Raw genomic sequence first — 20056 nt, 5'->3', positions numbered from 1 at the left:
TCATTCTTCAAAATTTGAAGAAACATATCGTATAGTACAATAAAAAATACCTTTGACGTGTAAATAATACCTGATAAGTACAGGTTTGTTGAAAGGCATTTTCTCTAACAAATAGATACTACCACTGTTATATATAGATAGTTTGTTTTGTTTGTTATAAACGTTGTGTTAATTCATCATAAAGTGAGTACAACATATATACAAGTTCCCTCATGACATGCTACCAAACCACGCAGTCCTAGCGTGATGGACTTGCTACTTACGCAAATATTTTATCTTTAGAGATGTTTAACTATTTAGTAATCTTGACAGTGTAACTGTCTACCTGTTTTATCATCGTTCTTCTCATATGAACTAATGTGTTGTGATGACCATATTGTTAGAGTAGATCAAAGAGCAAATAAAACACAAGATTGTAATAAACATCCTAGAGGTTAAGTAAATGAAATCTGAAAATTGTAAGATGGAAAAGCAGTTTAATCTTAACATGTAATGCAAATCATCTTATAGTCTGACAATAACCCTATTGATTCACATACATACCTATAGTAAAAGTAGTCAATTAAACGAATCTGATACTTTGTACAAAGGAATCGTAATGTGTATTAAAAGACTGACAAATTTCTTTAATATAAATTCACTAAATTCCATTTTACAGCATGTAACTTTTATGGTTAAGTAGTGTTTACAAAGTTGGTCAAAATGGGTTATTTGTGATGTGCTCACCAAAATGATCGAATCTCAAATTTTAGGATTATAAGCCTTCGGTCTTACCGCCAAGCCGATGAAAGCTTAGCCATAATTTTACGCATATCCGCGCACTTGAACACATTGAAACAGAAGGTGGATGTAAATACACACTAGTGGAAGTTTGGCACAACAACGTTTTACCACCTTATTTAAGTTCTTAAAAGGCTAACGTAAGGTCGTCGTAGAATAACATTATAAGCTTATTGATAGTATTAAGTATGGTATAGCTCAAACTAAATTAAAGTTAAAATGTATGTAAGTTCCAATGTTAATTTATCTATTTATCCAATATCGGTTGTGTTTAATGAAGGCCTAACTAATGTTAGGCCTCAGACAAGTGGACTTACAGGTTTTGGTGTCTGCGTTTATAATCCTTTTCTATTTTCTCATAAATCCTGTATTTATAGAGGTAATGTTGTATTAAAGATACCAATTTAACCTCAAATGAAACTCCACAATCCATCAGAATACTGTAAAGCAGATAAAACTATACACATACTGATCTGAAGACGAAAGGCGGAAGACTTTCGAAACGTTATCCTTTATACTTGTATTCCCACAACACGCAGTTACCATCCATTCAGCTTAAGATTCACCATGAATACTCTGCCCCTACAATATATTTGAAAACTAACTGTAAATATTTTGCGGGTCTCTACTGCACTATGACGTAATAAATACACAGGCAAATAATATTATGAGTGAAATATTACTGATTTTGTATTCACAGTTTAGGAGAATTAAAGTTTGTGAAATATCGCTGTTTCTGTAGTTGAAAACTTTCTTAACTAATGTTTTGAAAATAATCAAATATACGAAAAGGTTGGATCGTACTGGCATTAAAAAAATTAAATTTCCATTTAGAACTAATATCTAATTACCATGTAAAATTGCATGATTTTAATTGAATGATTCCTAACTTAAAACCTTATGGTTAGTTGTTCCAGTGACTAAAGTTTTGTAAAGAAAACTACGTATACACCAAACTAGGTTTGTGCCACATGCAATTCAGTCATTAGTAAAATGCCAAAAAAATGAACGTTAATCTGAAGGATTTATTGCAATCACAATATAATTTCTACTTTCCGTGAAACTGAGAATACTTTAAACATTAGATATGGTTGTGCACATAGCTATAGAAACTGTTGTCTTCAGGAATTTGACTATTTATTTATTTAGCTTTTCATGTATCTGTTTCTATAGTTATTTATTTATTTAGCTTCTCATGTATCTGTTTATATAGTTATTTATTTATTTAGCTTTTCATGTATCTGTTTCTATAGTTAGTTAGTTATTTAGCTTTTAATGTATCTGTTTACGTAGTTATTTATTTATTTAGTGAACTATGTATATATCGTAATTTTTGAAATAAGTGTAAACTGTAAGATGAAACTGAATGTTCATCACAGTTTTACACACATGTCAGGTCGTTTTAGTGAATGTAAGTAAAAATCAAAATAAATAGTCAAGTAATAAACGGCCCGACATGGCCAAGAGTGTTAAGGCGTTCGACTCGTAATTCGAGGGTCGCGGTTCGAATCCCGGTCGCACCAAAACATGCTCGCCATTTCAGCCGTGGGGGTGTTCTAATGTTACGGTCGATCCCACTATTCATTGGTAAAAGAGTAGCCCAAGAGTTGGCGGTGGGTGGTGATGACTAGCTGCCTTCCCTCTAGTCTTACACTGCTAAATTAGGGACGGCTAGCGCAGATAGCTCTCGAGTAGCTTTGCGCGAAATCCAAAAACAAACCAGTTGATATGTTGTGTGATAAACTGAAGAGTTCCATCTTCAAAATAGAGTCGACAGATCTTCTAACAATTAGTGCCTCAGTCCTTTAGACATATTGTTACTGTTTACAGTATTTGGCACTGAGGGGATTTTGTTCTTGAGTTTCTAATGAGAGGAGTAATTATCGCTTTAGACAAATAAATATTATTGGAGTATTAACGTATCCTGCGAACATACTTTGTTCGTTTTAGGTTGATACAAATAAACCATATTCCTAGAATGAATCGCTTGACTGTCTTCTATTTGGGTTTCGTTTCACTTATTTGCACTATTTTATTCCAAAGATTTAGTAATAACTTGGTATATTGTTTATGATAAGCCGTATTTAGGAATCCATTTTTCCAGTCGTACATTGTTTCCATATTTCAACTTCGAGCATACTTGGATATTAACTATACAAGTATGTCCAAACAACTAACATGTTTACCATTTTATAACAATTACGTACTTTTTATAATGACTTCTTCAAGTTTCAATTACTCTATATATGGCCCAGCAGTCGATTCCAATCTGTGGGTAACAGGTTCGAATCCCCGTCACACCAAACATGCTCGCCCTTTCAGCCATGGGGACGTTATAATGTGGTAGTCAGTCTCACTATTTGTTGGTAAAATAGTAGCTCAACTATTGGCGGTGGGTGGTGATGACTAGCTACTCTTCCTCTTGTCTTACGCTGCTGAATTATTGAGGACTAGCGCAGATATTCCGAGTGTAGCCTTGTGCTAAATTCAAAACAAACAGTCAGTGCTCTATCTAATTAAATACTAATGAATAGTGTATTATGGTGCTCAAACGAGAAAAAACCTTTTTTCCCAACGTCGTTGTGTGGTAGTTTATTTGTTGTTGTTTCAGTGGATGGGAACGTGTAAAAGGAGTGTATGTTAATTATATTTTTTGGTTTTTACAGGTACGTTGTTAGCCGGCATGACAATCATCTGTGGCTGCAAGACAGAACATAAGAGTCGGGTGAAAGCGATACTTTACAATATTCTGGCGTCTATCCTGCAGTTAGTTTTGGCTCCAGTTGTAATCGGGTGGGTTTGGAGCATAATGTGGGGAATTACATTCGTGAACATCAGTAGTAAGTTTGATTGGAAATTGGTTTCTGAGCATAAGTGACAGGTTTTAGTAAGTTTTACTCATTTGTGTTAATAAGTGGTAAGTTTCACGGGGAAAATTACTTGTGATAATCAGCGATAAGTCTTATTAAGATATGGATTCATAATAATCAGTAATAAGTTTTAATGAAAATCAATGGTGTGTTGCATTGAGGAATTGATTAGCGAAAATCAGTGGTAAATGTATTTGTGATATTAGTTGGTAATTTTTACTGGGCAATTCATGCATTGGCATCAATGTTAAAAATAATTGATAAAACTAAAATATAAAAAGGACGAAATCAGACATTTATAAGGTCGCTATTATTCACAGTAGGTGTCTGTAATTTGTTGGCGATAAATTTCAACAGTAAACGGCAGCACACAATCAACTTATTTTAAAGTAATATATTCAAAACAAGCGAAACATATATAGAAAAAATTCGTTAAACTACTGGTTACAACAGTTTAATCTAGAGATTGAAATATTTATATTTTTTTATCAGAAATCTACACAGCCTGCTTTAGTTCCATTAGGATCCAGTTGACAAGACGAATAATTCTATTTTAAATCTAAATTCCACACAAGCAGATTCAATTGCTTTGGAACACATTCTGACAAATTATTCTCCTTTATCCCTTTTATTACAATACAAGCTGTGAAACTTGCTTTAAAAACCATTAATTATAGAAGCAGTTATTTCATACGCGGGCAAACTCACCTTTACTCTCACTTTTATTAATTTATTTACTTTCACTACTTTGGTCGTCTATATATATTACCCGACTGAGGTCTCAAACTTTCTATACAAGACATTATGATCTAACAATGCTCACTTAAAGCAACGAGTAACATGACACCAGTACACAATAATTTAACGGCTACGCGACGAATGGTTCGTAAATAGATACAGAAGCAAACTTGCCATAATTAATAGTTCTTCAAATAATTTAATTTAACGTTCACGCAGTATAGACTAAATAATGCTCTATAATTCAATTTAAGTGAAACAGTCGAGTATATTTTATAGATGAGTATATTAGGTATCAGTTGCGGTCTCCACTTAAACATTTATTCTTGACTCAGAAAGGTATTTTTTAAATTATTTATTCAATTAAACTGTCACGTTCTACAAAGAAATTGATATGGAAACATGAATAGTAAGTTTTACAATAGAATTAATTCAGTGGTATTAGTCATTCTACTTTAAACAGAATTTCTCAATTTGAGTAGCCATTATAATTATATCCTTCAGTATGAGGTCTATGGAAGAAACAGTACTTTTTTATAACTTTAATAAGATTGTTGTGGAGTTACATGCACTAATTGTCACAATCTACGGTCGTCTATTTGTTTATGTAACGAATAGAACAGACAGTGCCAATGAAATTATATATTCCCTCAACTTTAGACATTATGCCTTATGGAGAGGTAGACGCAAGTCGAGTCTTAGCAGATAAAACAACTAATGTAATTCAAAATAATACCAATGCACCATCTGGCATGCGACTGTGTTGTCGACAATGAGAGTTCAGGCTAAGCTTGTGTTTAGTAAGTGTTTACCTCTTGATAAGGTACGAAAACCTTAAATGTTAAGCTATTTTGTGAGATGGCTGATATTATAGTTGTTAGAAATATAGAATATCCACATAATATTATATTATATTCTTAGTGTATAGAATATTAACATTTTAGATGGCCACGTGCAATCAACGATTCATAGAACTATTTAATGTTATGGGAAACTCCACTAAAGAACTTTTTTAAACGCTGCTTTGGATAAAAGTGCTTTTGGAGGATAACAAAAAGAATAATATTTGTAAAAATCGTGAGGAAAATTGCTCGAAATCTTCGCTACAATGTAGCAGTTAACTGTATTTGTTCTAGCTGAATAATACCCATATTGACGTGACGCGATTATTTTGAAGATATATCAAGAGACTCACTGCTTAAAAAAGTGTGTCCCGTTGCTCATGAACTTCAATACAAAAATACAAAGGTATAAGTCGTTTAAATTTATTTAAGACCAAAAGAGATGTGAACAAATACCATCACTTGTGGTCAAGTTGTTGCTTCAACTGATCAGAAATTAAAATAATATTAAATGTTCACATGGTTCCAACACATATTATGTCTCTATGTCTTTGGAGGAATGAGGTAAATTGTATACATTTTTTAGTGATTTTTAACGTCCATATTAAACTAGATATTAAGCTCATATATGAAACTCATTTATGTTAAACAAACTCCTTGTAATAGGTTTTATACAATCGCGGTAAATCTATGGATCGAGCAAAATTTGGAAGAATAATGTTGGACATCGCATTCTGTTTCAGTGACCATATTGCAAAACTCTTGCCCGATGTCCTATTGGTGGGCTTCCCTACCGTACGACCTCCAGATCACTATCAGTTACCATATCTTTTTATTATAATAAATTCATTGTTAAACACAAAGCTGCAGAGTAAACTATTTATTTTGTGTTCGCCGCAGGGGATCGAAAGTCGGATTTTAGCATTGTCAGCTATCGTGTTTATCACTGAGCCTCCGGAGAATATTTTAATATATTAAAATCCATTTCTCAGCTACTACTAGTTCGACAGAAGATAAAATTACGTATTTTGTAGATGAATCTACTCGAAAAGGTAAATGTTTTATAGACATGTTAAACATTCTTAATTATTTAGTAAATGGCCAGGTAGTTAAGGTGCTCGACTCGTAATCCGAGGGTGGCGGGTTCGAATCCCCATCACACCAAATATGCTCGCCCTTTCAGCCGTGGGAGCGATATAATGTGATGGTCAATCCCATTATTCGTTGATGAAAGAGTAGCCCAAGAGTTGGCGATGAGTGGTGATAACTAGCTTTCCCTTTAGTCTTATGCTACTAAATTAGAGACGGCTAGCACAGATAGCCCTCGTGCAACTTTGCGCGAAATTCAAAACAAGCAAATAAACAAATTAGCTGGGGAGATGCTTCACACAAATATTTATGTGATGGTTTTAATTTTTATAATTTACATTATGGTGTTAGGTTAATGAAGCTACTGTTAGAAAGTGGACTGACTGGTGGAACACCTTCCTTTTCTTGCCTGACCTAATCCACCAGATACTGCCACTAATTGCCTCCGGTTGGTACAGCGGTAAGCCTACAGATTTACAACGCTAAAATCAGGTGTTCCTTTTCCTTCGGTGGGCACACCAGATGGCCCGATGTGGCTTTGCTATAAGAAAACAGATACTGACACTAATTAGATGTCTCTGACTTTTGGTGAACAAACTGATACCTGTACAACATTAAAAACATTTATAGTACACAGCACATTCGTTTTTCTTCTTTGGAGTGTACTAAATCTGTTTTATTGTTAAAAAACGAGGAAAAATCATTCTTGAGGTTTAAAATACATTAGTATGTTCTGGTTCCTCTGGAAGTTCTCGTGCAAACTACAGTAACTTAAAGAATTTCCTCATATAATACATAAAGGATTAAGCAGGAACTCTCTTATTCACTGATTTTAAAACTCGGCTTATTTCTCACATTAAATTAAATTTTGTTTTTACAGTTACAAAGGAACTCCAGGAACCAATATTGGTGGCCCCAGTGTAGGTTTATTGTTTGGAAGATCGAAGATTTTAACAACACTGGTGTGGACAGATGCCGATATGCTTGTTTCCAATATATATCATTTCGTCATGTAGTGAACGAAATAGAATTTATTGATGTACTACGTTTCTCTTTTACTTTTTAAAACGTTTTTGATGATGAATTTTTTTCACTACTTAGTTAAATCTTACTTCATTCATAAAAATAATATATAACACCATGCTGTTTTATGTAAATATTTGTGGCCTCCAACTCGAGTTACTGAAATTAATTATGTATATGAATCTCATGTCATTTCATCCAAGTTTCATTGTCCGGTACACCGATAAAAGAAATTGATTCATTCATGGTCTCATGGCAAAAAAAAATATTAACGAAGTGTTACCATTTTCTTGAAGTTGCCATTTTAATATTATCAAACTACACGAAGGTGTAAGGTGTAAGCCGTGAAGGTAGAAAAATGGACGGTTATTTTTTAGTCTAATATTTCTAAGGAGAAGGTGCCTTGTAGTGGATTGGTTACTGCATTAATAAAGATATTGTTCTTAACGAGCTTATTAGTTAATGTTTATTTTCTTATACCAACCATCAGAAAATTTAGTATCACAGCACCCTTTAAAACTTTAACACTTTAATCTATAAACACTTTTTCTGGTACATTACAGAAGAACGAAGCACAACCACCTTGCTATTGTGTGCCTCTAATTACCATGACAACACTTTACCTATATTCCTCTTATTACCTTGAAGAAACTTTATCTATATACCTCTCATTACATTGACAACACTTAATCTGTATACCTCTGATTACCTTGACAACACTTTATGTGTATACCTCTTATTACATTCACAACACTTTACCCGTATACCTCTGATTACCTTGACAACACTTTATCTATATACCTCTTATCACATTCACAACACATCACCTGTATATCTCTGATTACCTTAATAAGACTTTATCTGTATACCTCTTATCACGTTCACAACACATCACCTGTATATTTCTGATTACCTTAATAAGACTTTATCTGTATACCTCTTATCACGTTCACAACACATCACCTGTATATTTCTGATTACCTTAATAAGACTTTATCTGTATACCTCTTATCACGTTCTGGCTTACACATCACCTGTATATTTCTGATTACCTTAATAAGACTTTATCTGTATACCTCTTATAACATTCACAACACATCACCTGTATATCTCTGATTACCTTAATAAGACTTTATCTGTATACCTCTTATCACGTTCACAACACATCACCTGTATATTTCTGATTATCTTAATAAGACTTTTTCTGTATACCTCTTATAACATTCACAACACATCACCTGTATATCTCTGATTACCTTAATAAGACTTTATCTGTATACCTCTTATCACATTCACAACACATCACTTGTATAACTTTCATTACGTTAATGAACGTGTAATTTAAGAAAATTAAATATACATATGTGCACGAGAAACTGTCTTTTGTTAACTTGTGATTACGATGACAACCTTACTGTTTCGCACTTGTGATAAAATACATATACGAATAACAGCTCTTCTATGCTTCAACGGTATATACCTGACCTTATAATGATAAATTTCTAGGGTTCGATCCCATCGGTTAGCATAGCACACATAATCCATTGCCGATATTTTGTGCTTGAAAACTAAGAAACATGTATAGCAGGTTTTCTGATACACAGGTTTTGTGTGAATTTACGAAATTGTGCTAGTCAAAAATAGAAACATCCTGTTTTTTTTTATTAGAACTAATTAGTCTTGATGTATTCATATCTTGATCTTCTCCTATATCAGTGGTTCTTAACCTTGTTGGAGGTACTGAACCAGACCAGTAGTTCTTAACCTTGTTGGAGGTACTGAACCCGGAAGTTTCGTACTTGCATTCACTGAACCCTTCGTAATTGGAAAAAATAAAATATGATTTTTTTAAAATTCAAAACATAAGTATATATTTTATTAGTGCACAAAATGAACCATGCATCAGTTACACACAATATCACTGTGTTCACAGAACAAAACCAACAAAATATGAATTTCACACAAAAACAAAAACATAACTCAATGAATATTTACTGCAAATCAATGTGATTTTTGCTGTTGCCTTTCAGAGACAAGTTCAGAAATGCGCGGCTTCACCTTGGCAAGTGCCACTCTCATATCATTTTTGCAACAAAGTCTGTTCCTTTTCTTCGTTTTATGTCTTCTTTATTTCTTCGTTTTAGGTGTTTTGCAGTTTTTACTCGCATATTCTTCGCTGTCAACATAATGAAAAGGAGCAAGATGTCTGAATTCATCAACTTGTGTGGTACAAATCACCAATTCATTTAAATGTATAGGCCCTTTAAAACTGAAATTTATATTTAAAAAATTTATCTGTCTTCGTGTGTCTCTCACCATTCATTTCTCTAAAGCTGTGTTTTAAAGTAATTAACAATAACTTTAAAAAGATTCAGGTAAATTATCAGAAGCAAGTTTAACATTCGTAGAGTCCTTTCAGCCGTGGGGGTGTTATAATGTTACGATAAATCTCACTATTCGTTAGTAAAATTGTAGCCCAAAAGTTGGCAGTGGGTGGTGATGACTAGCTGCCATCCCTCTAACCTTACACTGCAAAATTAGGGAGGGCTAGCGCAGACGCAGATATCCCTCGTGTAGTTTTGCGCGAAATTCAAAAACAAATGAAAACAAACGAGCCCTCGTTCGCTTCAATACATCTTTTTCAACAATGAAAACAAGCAGTACTCGGTTACCTTACTATAACTTGTATAATTATATATATATATATGTATTTTTAAAGTGAGAACGTATAATTTCCGAATATCTGTGTTTCTTATTCTTTGATCATACGTTATATAAATGAACATTTAGTGATAAACCACAGTAACTCTCAAAATTTTAAAAATATAGAAAATAGTTTAGACAGATTCGTGAGTCTTCTTCAGAAGAAAACGTGAGACTGAAGATGACGCCTGAATGTGTCGAAACGAGTTTTCCTAATGTCAAGTCTACTGATAACTGATTCTATTCACTCTGTTTTATTTTTTTCAGTAACTACTAAACACGATATTATTTGTATTATTTTATTAATATGATTACTTAATGAACTGAATATCACCAACTTTCGAAGCATTTACATTACTAAACTTATTACTTAAAAACAATTTAATAACTGTTAATTTTAATTTGTATTTCAGAACGTCTCTGTAAACTTGTGGACATACACACACACCAGAAGTTCACAATCATTCCATGACCAAGTACAGACCCAAGAACTGAATAATATTAATAATTCTTCTCCTCAACAGATGGCACTGTTCGTTCGTTTGTTGTTTTTTTGTAGTTAATTGCAAATCATCCTATCACAGGTATCGAAATCCAATTTTTAGCATAATAAGTCTTCGAACTTACCGCTGTGCCACTAGAGAGCTTTTCGAGTTGATTTTAGTTAATAGGTGGTAGATGTATCGACAGTATGCTTTGTAAAGTGATCTAAATGAAACTTCGAGTCCGCTTTTACTTAACAAATTTATAATAAACACATAAATTGTTGTAGTTTCATAATAGTGGATCTCAACTTTATTTTTGATTATAGTGACTTTTACCCCAAAAATAACAGTGTAATTCAAAATACATTTATATGTTTACCCTAAAATAACAGCTGAATGGTTTGTGCTGGCGATCAATGTCGTGTCTGCAAACAAAACTAAACTGAAATTAGTTACACAACCTGAAAGACCGGCGTTTCTTCACCAATGGCCAATGATATATAAGAAACAGTCACTACAAAACACACGTATTTAGCATAACCGAAAGTTTGGTGGATAAAACATCGGTAAACTTGAATCAAATACTTGTGTGAGAAAAACAGAAAGCTGTAATTGTTCAGTAAACTACCACTGAACATTTAAACCTTTTTCACATAATGTTTAACAAAAAAGAGAGAGCACATGAAAATACGATTCTACAAATTAAAAACATAAAATTTTTCCCCGTATTAAAAAAAAAATGTTATTTAATCTTAACAAAATTGAGCCCGGCATGACCAAGCGTGTTTAGGCGTGCGACTCGTAATCTGAGGGTCGCGGGTTCGCATCCCCGTCGCACTAAATATGTTCGCCCTTTCAGCCGTGAGGGCGTTACAACGTGACAGTCAATCCCACTATTCGTTGGTAAAGGAGTAGTCCAAGAGTTGGCTGTGGGAGGTGGTGATGACTAGCTGCCTTCCCTCTAGTCTTACACTACTAAATTAGTGACGGCTAGCACAGATAGCCCTCGAGTAGCTTTGTGCGAAATTCAAAAACTAACCCAAAACCTTAACAACATTATGTAACCTTGAAAAAAGTAGAAAAATAAATCATTGACTTTTCAATATTCTCAGCGTGATGTAATTGCAAATCTTGACAAACATTATAAGAATTATAAGCATAATGAAAATCCTTTTAAAAAAAAAAGGAAGGTAGTAAAAGTAAAGCGAGTACGCTTACATTGCTTTTCCACATCTCTAGTAATTAACAGTAATATACAGGGCCATTTAACAGCTCCTTATATGAACAGAGTTTTTACGTAAACATTAATAAAATAAACTCCCAATGAATACCTTCTTAACGTCTCAAGGTTTATGCTAAACCTAATAAGAGAGGGCGCCAGCAGCGAGCTAGAATAACGAGTATTTGAGGAGCATTAGTCTATTTATTTATTTGTTTATTTTGCATTTCCCGCAAAGCTACTCCAGGGCTATCTGCGCTAGCCGTTCCTAATTTAGCAGTGTAAGACTAGAGGGAAGGCAGCTAGTCATCACCACCCACCGCCAACTCTTGGGTTACTCTTTTACCAACGAATAGTGAGATTGACCGTCACATTATAACGCCCCCACGGCTGGGAGGGCGAGCATGTTTGGCGCGACCGGGATGCGAACCTGCGACCCTCAGATTACGAGTCGCACGCCTTAGCACGCTTGGCCATGCCGGGCTTGATTAAATGCAACAGGTAAGAAGTGTCGGCAAGACCAGGTTATATAATGATGCAGCTTTGTTAACAATTATACTGTTTATAGCCAACAATCTGGGATCACTTTGGTGTAGCTAACTGATGTATAATTCAGAACGACCCAACTCCATACCAAAGAGCTAAAAGGATTAGTAATATTCTTTATATCTGTGCAATAGACATGTATTAAAAAGGAAATGTTTCTCTACACGTACTGAAGACACCTAAGGTTATATTTAATTATTTCAGTTGCGAAAAGAAAAAGATAAAATATTATGCTGACTACGCAAGTGCCCCACCTTCGAGATTACCGCAAGCTGCTGGGTAATTAGTAACAAAATATAAGAGAAGCGATGAAGAAGTTTTTTGGAACTGAAGGAAGCGCTAATCCACTAACCTCCCTCGTGCATTCTATGCCACAGCGATGTGAAGGAGTTATTATAACCAAAGCTTTGAAATCGTTAGTAGCGTTATATTTAAATCTAGACTTTTCTTAGCCAGAGGAAACTTTTGTGTTTGTCAAATATTTATTAATCATCTGCTATAACACACTTGTCAAGGCTAGTTTGTTAATAAAGATGTATATATGTGTTTGGATGACCATAATATAGGTCAGTTTACAATGCACAACATCCAAACTAGAAAACAGTGAAAAAAATATGTGTGTGTGTGTGTGTGTCCTATCAATGAATTTTATAACAAAGTTTATAACAATTATAACAATACACTAGGGCCTGGCATGGCCTAGCGCGTAAGGCGTGCGACTCGTAATCCGAGGGTCGCGGATTCGCGCCCGCGTCGCGCCAAACATGCTCGCCCTCCCAGCCGTGGGGGCGTTATAATGTGAAGGTCAATCCCACTATTCGTTGGTAAAAGAGTAGCCCAAGAGTTGGCGGTGGGTGGTGATGACTAGCTGCCTTCCCTCTAGTCTTACACTGCTAAATTAGGGACGGCTAGCACGGATAGCCCTCGAGTAGCTTTGTGCGAAATTCCAAAACAAACAAACAAGACAATAATGTTACAATAAGAAATACCAAAGTAGCTAATTAACAATACACCATCAATTTTTAGTTCGTTGTTTGTACTAAGAAAGTTTCAGTTTTTAAAATAAAGTAAAACTCTCTCACAACTTGTACTACGAAACAACACCAAGTTTTTATGAATATATTAGTGTACTATAGTAATTACAGCCCCTTCCACACGACACATCATCAGAGGCTGCCACACGTGTGTCGAACTCAAGAAAGACAATCACGCCATCACAGCCGGTGACATCATAGTTAAACAAAATGCGACCTCTATAACACGATTCTAAGACAAGCTTGCGAATTTAAACTTTAAAAAAAAAATTATTTTGCTTTTAATAAGAAATTTCTTATAATTCACCTACATAGATTTTGAAAATATTATCCTGTTTTTTATCACATAAGATTATTTTATTTTTTTACAAACTGAGAACACAAAACTCTTAGTTAAATCAAAATACGCCCCCGCTAGCACAGCGGTATGTCTACGGATTTACAACGCTAAAATCAGGGGTTTGATTCCACTCCGGGAGCTCAGCAGATAGCCCGATGTGGCTTTGCTATAAAAAACAAACACACAGAAATAAAATTATTATTTCAATTACCACAATTAATATTTATTTTAATTATTAAGTTTGTTACATTTGGGTTCCAGAAGGGATCGATAATACTCTGACGTCGTGATTGGTCTACAGAAATCTGTATAACCAATGGTTGTAAACATTCTAAGCAAAACAAAATTTGACTCGATTTCAATGAAAATGATTCATTTACAGTATAAGTGCATATGACGTTTTCTAAAAAATCTGTACGTGCTGGAGAAAGATAAATATCATTTTCTGATTCGTTTGTTTGTTTTTGAATTTTGCCCAAAACTGCTCGAAGGCTATCTGCGCTAGTCGTCCCTAATCTTGCACTGTAAGACAAGAGGGAAGGCAGTTAGTCATCATCACCCACAACCAACTTTTGGGCGATTTTTTTACCAACGAATATTGGGATTGACCGTCGCATTATAACGCCCCGACGAGTGAAAGAGCGAATATGATTGGTGCAACCGGAATTCGAACCAGGAACCCTCGGATTACGACTCTAATGCCTTAACCCACCTGGCCATGCCGGGCCTTTTCTGATTCACCTTCAGGAATTACTGTATAACACGTAAAATTTTTAAGACAATAATGTGAGTGTTTGATTGATAATTTAGAATTAAGCACAAGGCGACACAATGAACTATTTATCGAAACCCGGTTTTTAGCGATATGAGTCCGCATGCATACCGATGTGCTACTGTGGGGTTTAAGACAATAAAACCATCACAGGTTTGTACAAGTAATAAAGTCAGTTTAAATTTGTGTAATTTGTTAATTAATTAGATTTGCCCACCATTTAAATCATTCTGAGAAAAGATAATATCATACAATAATTAAAACTCACTGTTTGAGTCTTTAATTATAAATCAAATGGTTAAATATTTTTATAATATAATTATAATAAAAAATTTGGACACAATATTCATTTTTAACAATTTATTAATTTTCTTACAACGAAGATGTACCTGATATAAAGAATATAACATATCTATTAATTAAGGACGTAGTTACAATAATGCAGCAGAAACTACATGAAACATTCAAGGTGTTTATTGTACGGAGTCTCTGAATGAAGGAATTGTTGAAGACGTTTTAGAAGTTCAGATCAGGTGACTACAGCTTAAGTAATGCGTCACGTTCAGGTAGTCCTGTTGAATTTAATAATGACTTACTGCGGGTTGCACTTGATAAAGACTGTGCTGTAACAGTTCAAGAACCAGCACAGAAGCTAAATTCAGCCCGTTCAAGAGTTCGCTGTCATCTGCACAGCTTGAAACGGTGTCAAAACTTGGAAAGTGGGTCCATCATGATTTGACAGAAGCCAACCTTAGAGCAAGAGTAGATATTTGTACTTCTCTGCACTCTCGTGAACGTAACTCACTTTTTCTTGACGTGTTAGTGGCTGTAAATGAAAAATGGATATATTATAAAAATGTTAAGCGCCGCAGAAAATGGCTCAGTGCAGGTAAACTGGCAAAGCAAAGCCCATAATGGACCTCAACCCCAGGAAAGTCTTGTTAAACGTTTGGTGGGATATTGTTGGTGTGATCCACTCTGAGTTGCTGCCACTCAAAGTAAGGATTACTTCAGACTTTTATTGTCAACAGTTAGAGCGCTTGAATATTGCACTAAAAGTAAAGATGCTTGCTTTGATCAATTGTAAATGTGTTGTGTTACACCAGGATAATGCACAGCCCCATACAGTAAGGATCACATCTGCAAAGATTGAAGAGCTAGAGTGGGAAAAACTTCCACATCCTCCTTATTCTCCAGACCTTGTCCCATCTGATTATCATATATTCCAAAGATTACAGAACTATCTTGATGGAAAAGAGCCTGGAACACATGAAGATGTCAAAACAACGCTCTCTACATTTTTTTTTCCTCCAAACGCCAATAATTTCATAGAAGTTGCATTCAGAAGCTTATGAATCGCTGGCAGGAAGTAATTAATAATAATGGAACATATAATGTTGATTAAATAACATTAAAAACGTTTGAAATCCTTTCTCTTTTTCTGAACCTATAATCGGACGTTACTTAAGGGATGACCTCATATAATCAGCATGATATTAACAAGCTGTCCGCATGCAGATGAATATGGTCCATGCAGTATTTTTGTTTGTAAGTCCACGTTTAATAGTCAATCTTTTTAAGATTATGTGGAGATAGTCCTAATACGATCAACATGTTTCACTTTTTCATTTCAACCAAAATAAATGCAGATCCAGTGGTTAATAGGTTTGTGACTCAGATCATGGTTGAAGATGTACAACTAAACATCCGCATGATCAGGTAGTTAATCACTGGTTAATCACATCTACAAATTCTACAAGTACACAAATCTTTAAAGGGTAACGAATAAAATTCATACCTTCTATTCTTAGATAGATATGTTTATAGACTGATTATTTTCTAAAATTGACTGGAATTTTACATATACCAGAACAGCTGTAGTGTTGAGCAAGGCATTACTAATCATTCCCAACAGAGATGCAGTGTAAGATCACAGGTAATGAGTGTATGTAAATCCTCCCGAATATCTCATATCCTATATCATTTCCTTGATCTTGAATTTTTTTCATTTCCACTAAATAATGTTTTATACCCTTATGTATATAGTTCAGCAGAAAAGTGTGGTTGTTTGTTTGTTTTGGAATTTCGCACAAAGCTACTCGAGGGCTATCTGTGCTAGCCGTCCCTAATTTAGCAGTGTAAGACTAGAGGGAAGGCAGCTAGTCATCACCACCCACCGCCAACTCTTGGGCTACTCTTTTACCAACGAATAGTGGGATTGACCGTCACATTATACACCCCCACGGCTGGGAGGGCGAGCATGTTTAGCGCGACGGGGGCGCGAACCCGCGACCCTCGGATTACGAGTCGCACGCCTTACGCGCTAGGCTATGCCGGGCCAAGTGTGGTTGTAAAAGTTAGTGCTACGAAATTGATACTGTGTGAAATTGTATGGATTTTTCTTCCAACATCCATCGAATCCCCCGTTACCAATACATTCTATAACAAGTCGTGTTTAACAAAATCAGTTTCTTAAACTGACGATTCACTTTACTATTACATATTTGATCGCCTACTTTAAACTGAACTTTTATTTTGTGTGTCTGTTTGTAAAGCGTTTTCCACAACACAGACTGATTAGAGTGATTAACGTATATTGATCTCATTTTAATATTACGTTGATGCGACTGATTATTAACAGATGTTTCAATACAGTGACATACTTATAATCTCCGCCACATTTTAGTTTTAAGAGTGCAACGTTTCTACTATAGACGTTTGTGTTCCGTTATACATAAGTAAAGAAGTGAATATTTTGTTCCTTGAGATATCGTTGAAAAAGACAAGTACTAAACTAATTCCTAGCATTCGTTTGAATTTACAAGGTTTTCGACCTTGTTTTAAAATTTGTTTCAAAGATGTCACAAATACTGCACTACTGCACATTTTTTGTCCTTGAGTGAAACAGTCAATACATATGTAGAAAGTACCTCGATACATGTAAGTAAATACTTAAACTGATTGTTATATCGACTTTGGTTAGATAAATTTACCAAACCAGCCTTTTATTGCTTGTCAGTCCCTGAAAGGACAACTTCATTTCTCAAAAACTAATATTTTATTGTTGATTGAGGTAGGGTATATGTATAGTGTTATTAACCTGATTTAGACTTATGGGCTTACTTTAAGCTTTTACATATCGAAATAAAGACTGCACACCACCAAACTTACAGAGTGTATACGGTTAAGATTGTTTGTTTGTTTGTTTTTGAAGTTCACGCAAAACTACACGAGGGCTATCTACCATAGCCGTTGCTAACTTAGCAGTGTAAGACTAGAGAGGAAGCAGCTAGTCATCACCAACCACCGCCAACTCTTAAGCTACTCTTTTACCAACGAATAGTGGAATTGACCGTCACATTATAACGCCCCCACGGCTGAAAGGGCGAGCATGTTTGGCGTGACGGTGATGCGAACCCACAACCCTCAGAGTACGAGTCGCACGCCTTAACACGCTTGGCCATGCCGGGCCTTCGAGATAAGGTGTCCCTAAAACATTTCATATTATGCGCTATATCTGTATAATTAGGAAATTGAACTATATAGATATGTATACATACGTATATATTCATATGAATGAAATTCAAGATTGTAAAAAAGGCTTAGGCATTTTAAACAAACAGGTCGAAGCTGTAAAGACGTTGGCTAAGGCTATTTATAATGAAGTAAGGTAAAAAATACTCATGACTGCAAATGAGCATTTTAAGGCCCCTGAGAAATATTATTTATATTTAAGGAGTTCGGTCCAGTAAACGTCAGAACCCTAAAAACGTTGGGTAATGTTAATTATAAGCGCCGATAAAAACTCTGAGAGGAGTTAACATAACTGATGAAAACAGGTCAGAACTATAAAGAAGATATGTTAACTTATTTATGAGTGCTTGTCAAAACTCGAAGAACATTTGATTAGGTCAGTCACGACCGCAGATCAGAGCTGTAGGAAGATTAGATTAGTCTATTAATGAATATAGATCATTTTTGTAGGGAAATAAAGCGTGATTAATTTGTGGTTTGAAACCTAAAATGGTTTGGATAGATTAGTTTAAACTATATCAAAGAGTGCATGTAAATTTCAGATATTATGATTCAGACATGTAAACGCCCACGTGACTTGTTCATTGTTGAAACACGTAAACTCTTGCTGCCAAATTATCTCAAAAGTTGAAATACGAGGGTCGCGGGTTTGAATCCCCTGTTTTCCAAAACAAGATCGATCATTCAGCCGTGGTGGCGTTATAATGTGACGGTCATTTCCACTATTAGTTGGTAAGAGATTACCTAAGAGTTGACGTGGGATGACAGTGACTAGCTGCATTCCCTCTAGTCCTTCAATGTCAAATTAAGGACGGCTAGCACAGATAGCCTCTCACATAGCTTTGGGCGAAATTCAAACAAAATCAAACTCTCGAAAGTTCCATCCATACATGAAGAAGAAGACACCAGTTTTTCAAGTAAAGGCAATTTTCATCGTCAAAACATGATTTGCACGGTCATGCGCGAATTTTAATGGTATTTAATGAAGAAAAAAGAACGTTCCATTTATTCCTCACAGAAACATGTCCAAAAAATTTCAGAGTAGTTTTAAAACCTAAAACAAGTATGTTTGAAAATTGTATGAATTATTAAAGAAATTCAGGTTTTAATTAGCCTATTTAAGAAGGATCTGACAATATGAATAATTAAAGCTTTCTTGGATATATAATACGACTGTTTTTGCTCATTCGTTTATTGTTTATCACCGAAAACAAGTAACTGAAATTATTTCAAAAACAATGACAATACTAATATAACTGGAAATATTGTGGAACAGATCACTAAAAGTAAAATAAGTTAAACAATTTTATAATCATTTAAACTTTGGGACAAAGACCTGACTGTCCCATGATTTCTGCTTGGAAATGTGATCACCCAAATAACGCAATGTCAAATGACAGAAATGTATTGTTTCTTTTCGCTCTAGTACCACACATCTGCTAGATATATGATGACAATAAAGACATGCTGAAATTCCAATTTCAGACAGTGGTTCTAATCTTTTTATTTTTTTAGAGATTAAACCAAGGATTAAATGACGTGCAGTAAAAATCCTATTAGAAACATGTAAAAAACACAAAAAAACTGAAAAGGGATTTGTGATGTAAAATTATATAATGTTAAAGTAAGACGTTAAAATAATTCGTAAGTATTTACCTATTAATCACTGAAACTCTTGCAAGAGTCTGACATAAGATAATGTATCATAACGACAAGTGATAAATTACCAATTTACCCAATAGGGGGTGTTGTACCTGCTACTGTTGTTACTTTACAATGTACAGCGGGTGTATTCAATTTAAACAGTATAAACTCGTAGGTTATATATTTTTTATGTTAATTTGCAATTTTAATTTTGCAGTCTAGGTAATGAGAAACACTGATGTAAAGTCACTTAGCGTGAAATACCTTTACTCAGTGTAATCATATGTAAAACAAGTTCAATTTATTGGTTTGGTTTGTTTTGAATTTTGTGCAAAACTACTCGAGGGCTATCTGCGCTAGCCATCCCTAATTTAGCAGTACAAAACTAGAGGGAAGGCAGCTAGTCATCACCACCCACCGTCAACTTTTGGGCTACT

General features: G+C 34.7%; 1 protein-coding gene and 1 pseudogene across 2 annotated transcripts in view; both read left to right on the top strand.

The window, feature by feature from the left end:
* The window catches only part of LOC143252084 (uncharacterized), a 439932-nt pseudogene that overhangs the window by 48076 nt on the left and 371800 nt on the right, over positions 1 to 20056 (top strand). The window lies entirely within an intron of this gene.
* Positions 3426 to 7792, top strand: LOC143254499 (protein stum homolog). The gene is made up of 2 exons (XM_076509673.1): positions 3426 to 3620; positions 7200 to 7792. Exons 1-2 carry the CDS (start codon positions 3464 to 3466, stop codon positions 7241 to 7243), a joined length of 201 nt encoding a protein of 66 aa, XP_076365788.1. The 5' UTR covers positions 3426 to 3463; the 3' UTR covers positions 7244 to 7792.

Source organism: Tachypleus tridentatus, chromosome 6 (assembly GCF_004210375.1).
Source record: "Tachypleus tridentatus isolate NWPU-2018 chromosome 6, ASM421037v1, whole genome shotgun sequence".
Classification (NCBI taxonomy): Eukaryota; Metazoa; Arthropoda; class Merostomata; order Xiphosura; family Limulidae; genus Tachypleus; species Tachypleus tridentatus.
This window is presented reverse-complemented; position numbering and strand designations above follow the sequence as displayed.

What these genes read in the sequence shown, in the direction of transcription:
- LOC143254499 (XM_076509673.1), top strand. Translation starts at nt 3,464, where the DNA reads ATGACAATCATCTGTGGCTGCAAGACAGAACATAAGAGTCGGGTGAAA. An exon ending in TACATTCGTGAACATCAGTA is followed by an intron (nt 3,621 to 7,199) that starts GTAAGTTTGATT and finishes TTGTTTTTACAG; the next exon opens with TTACAAAGGAACTCCAGGAA.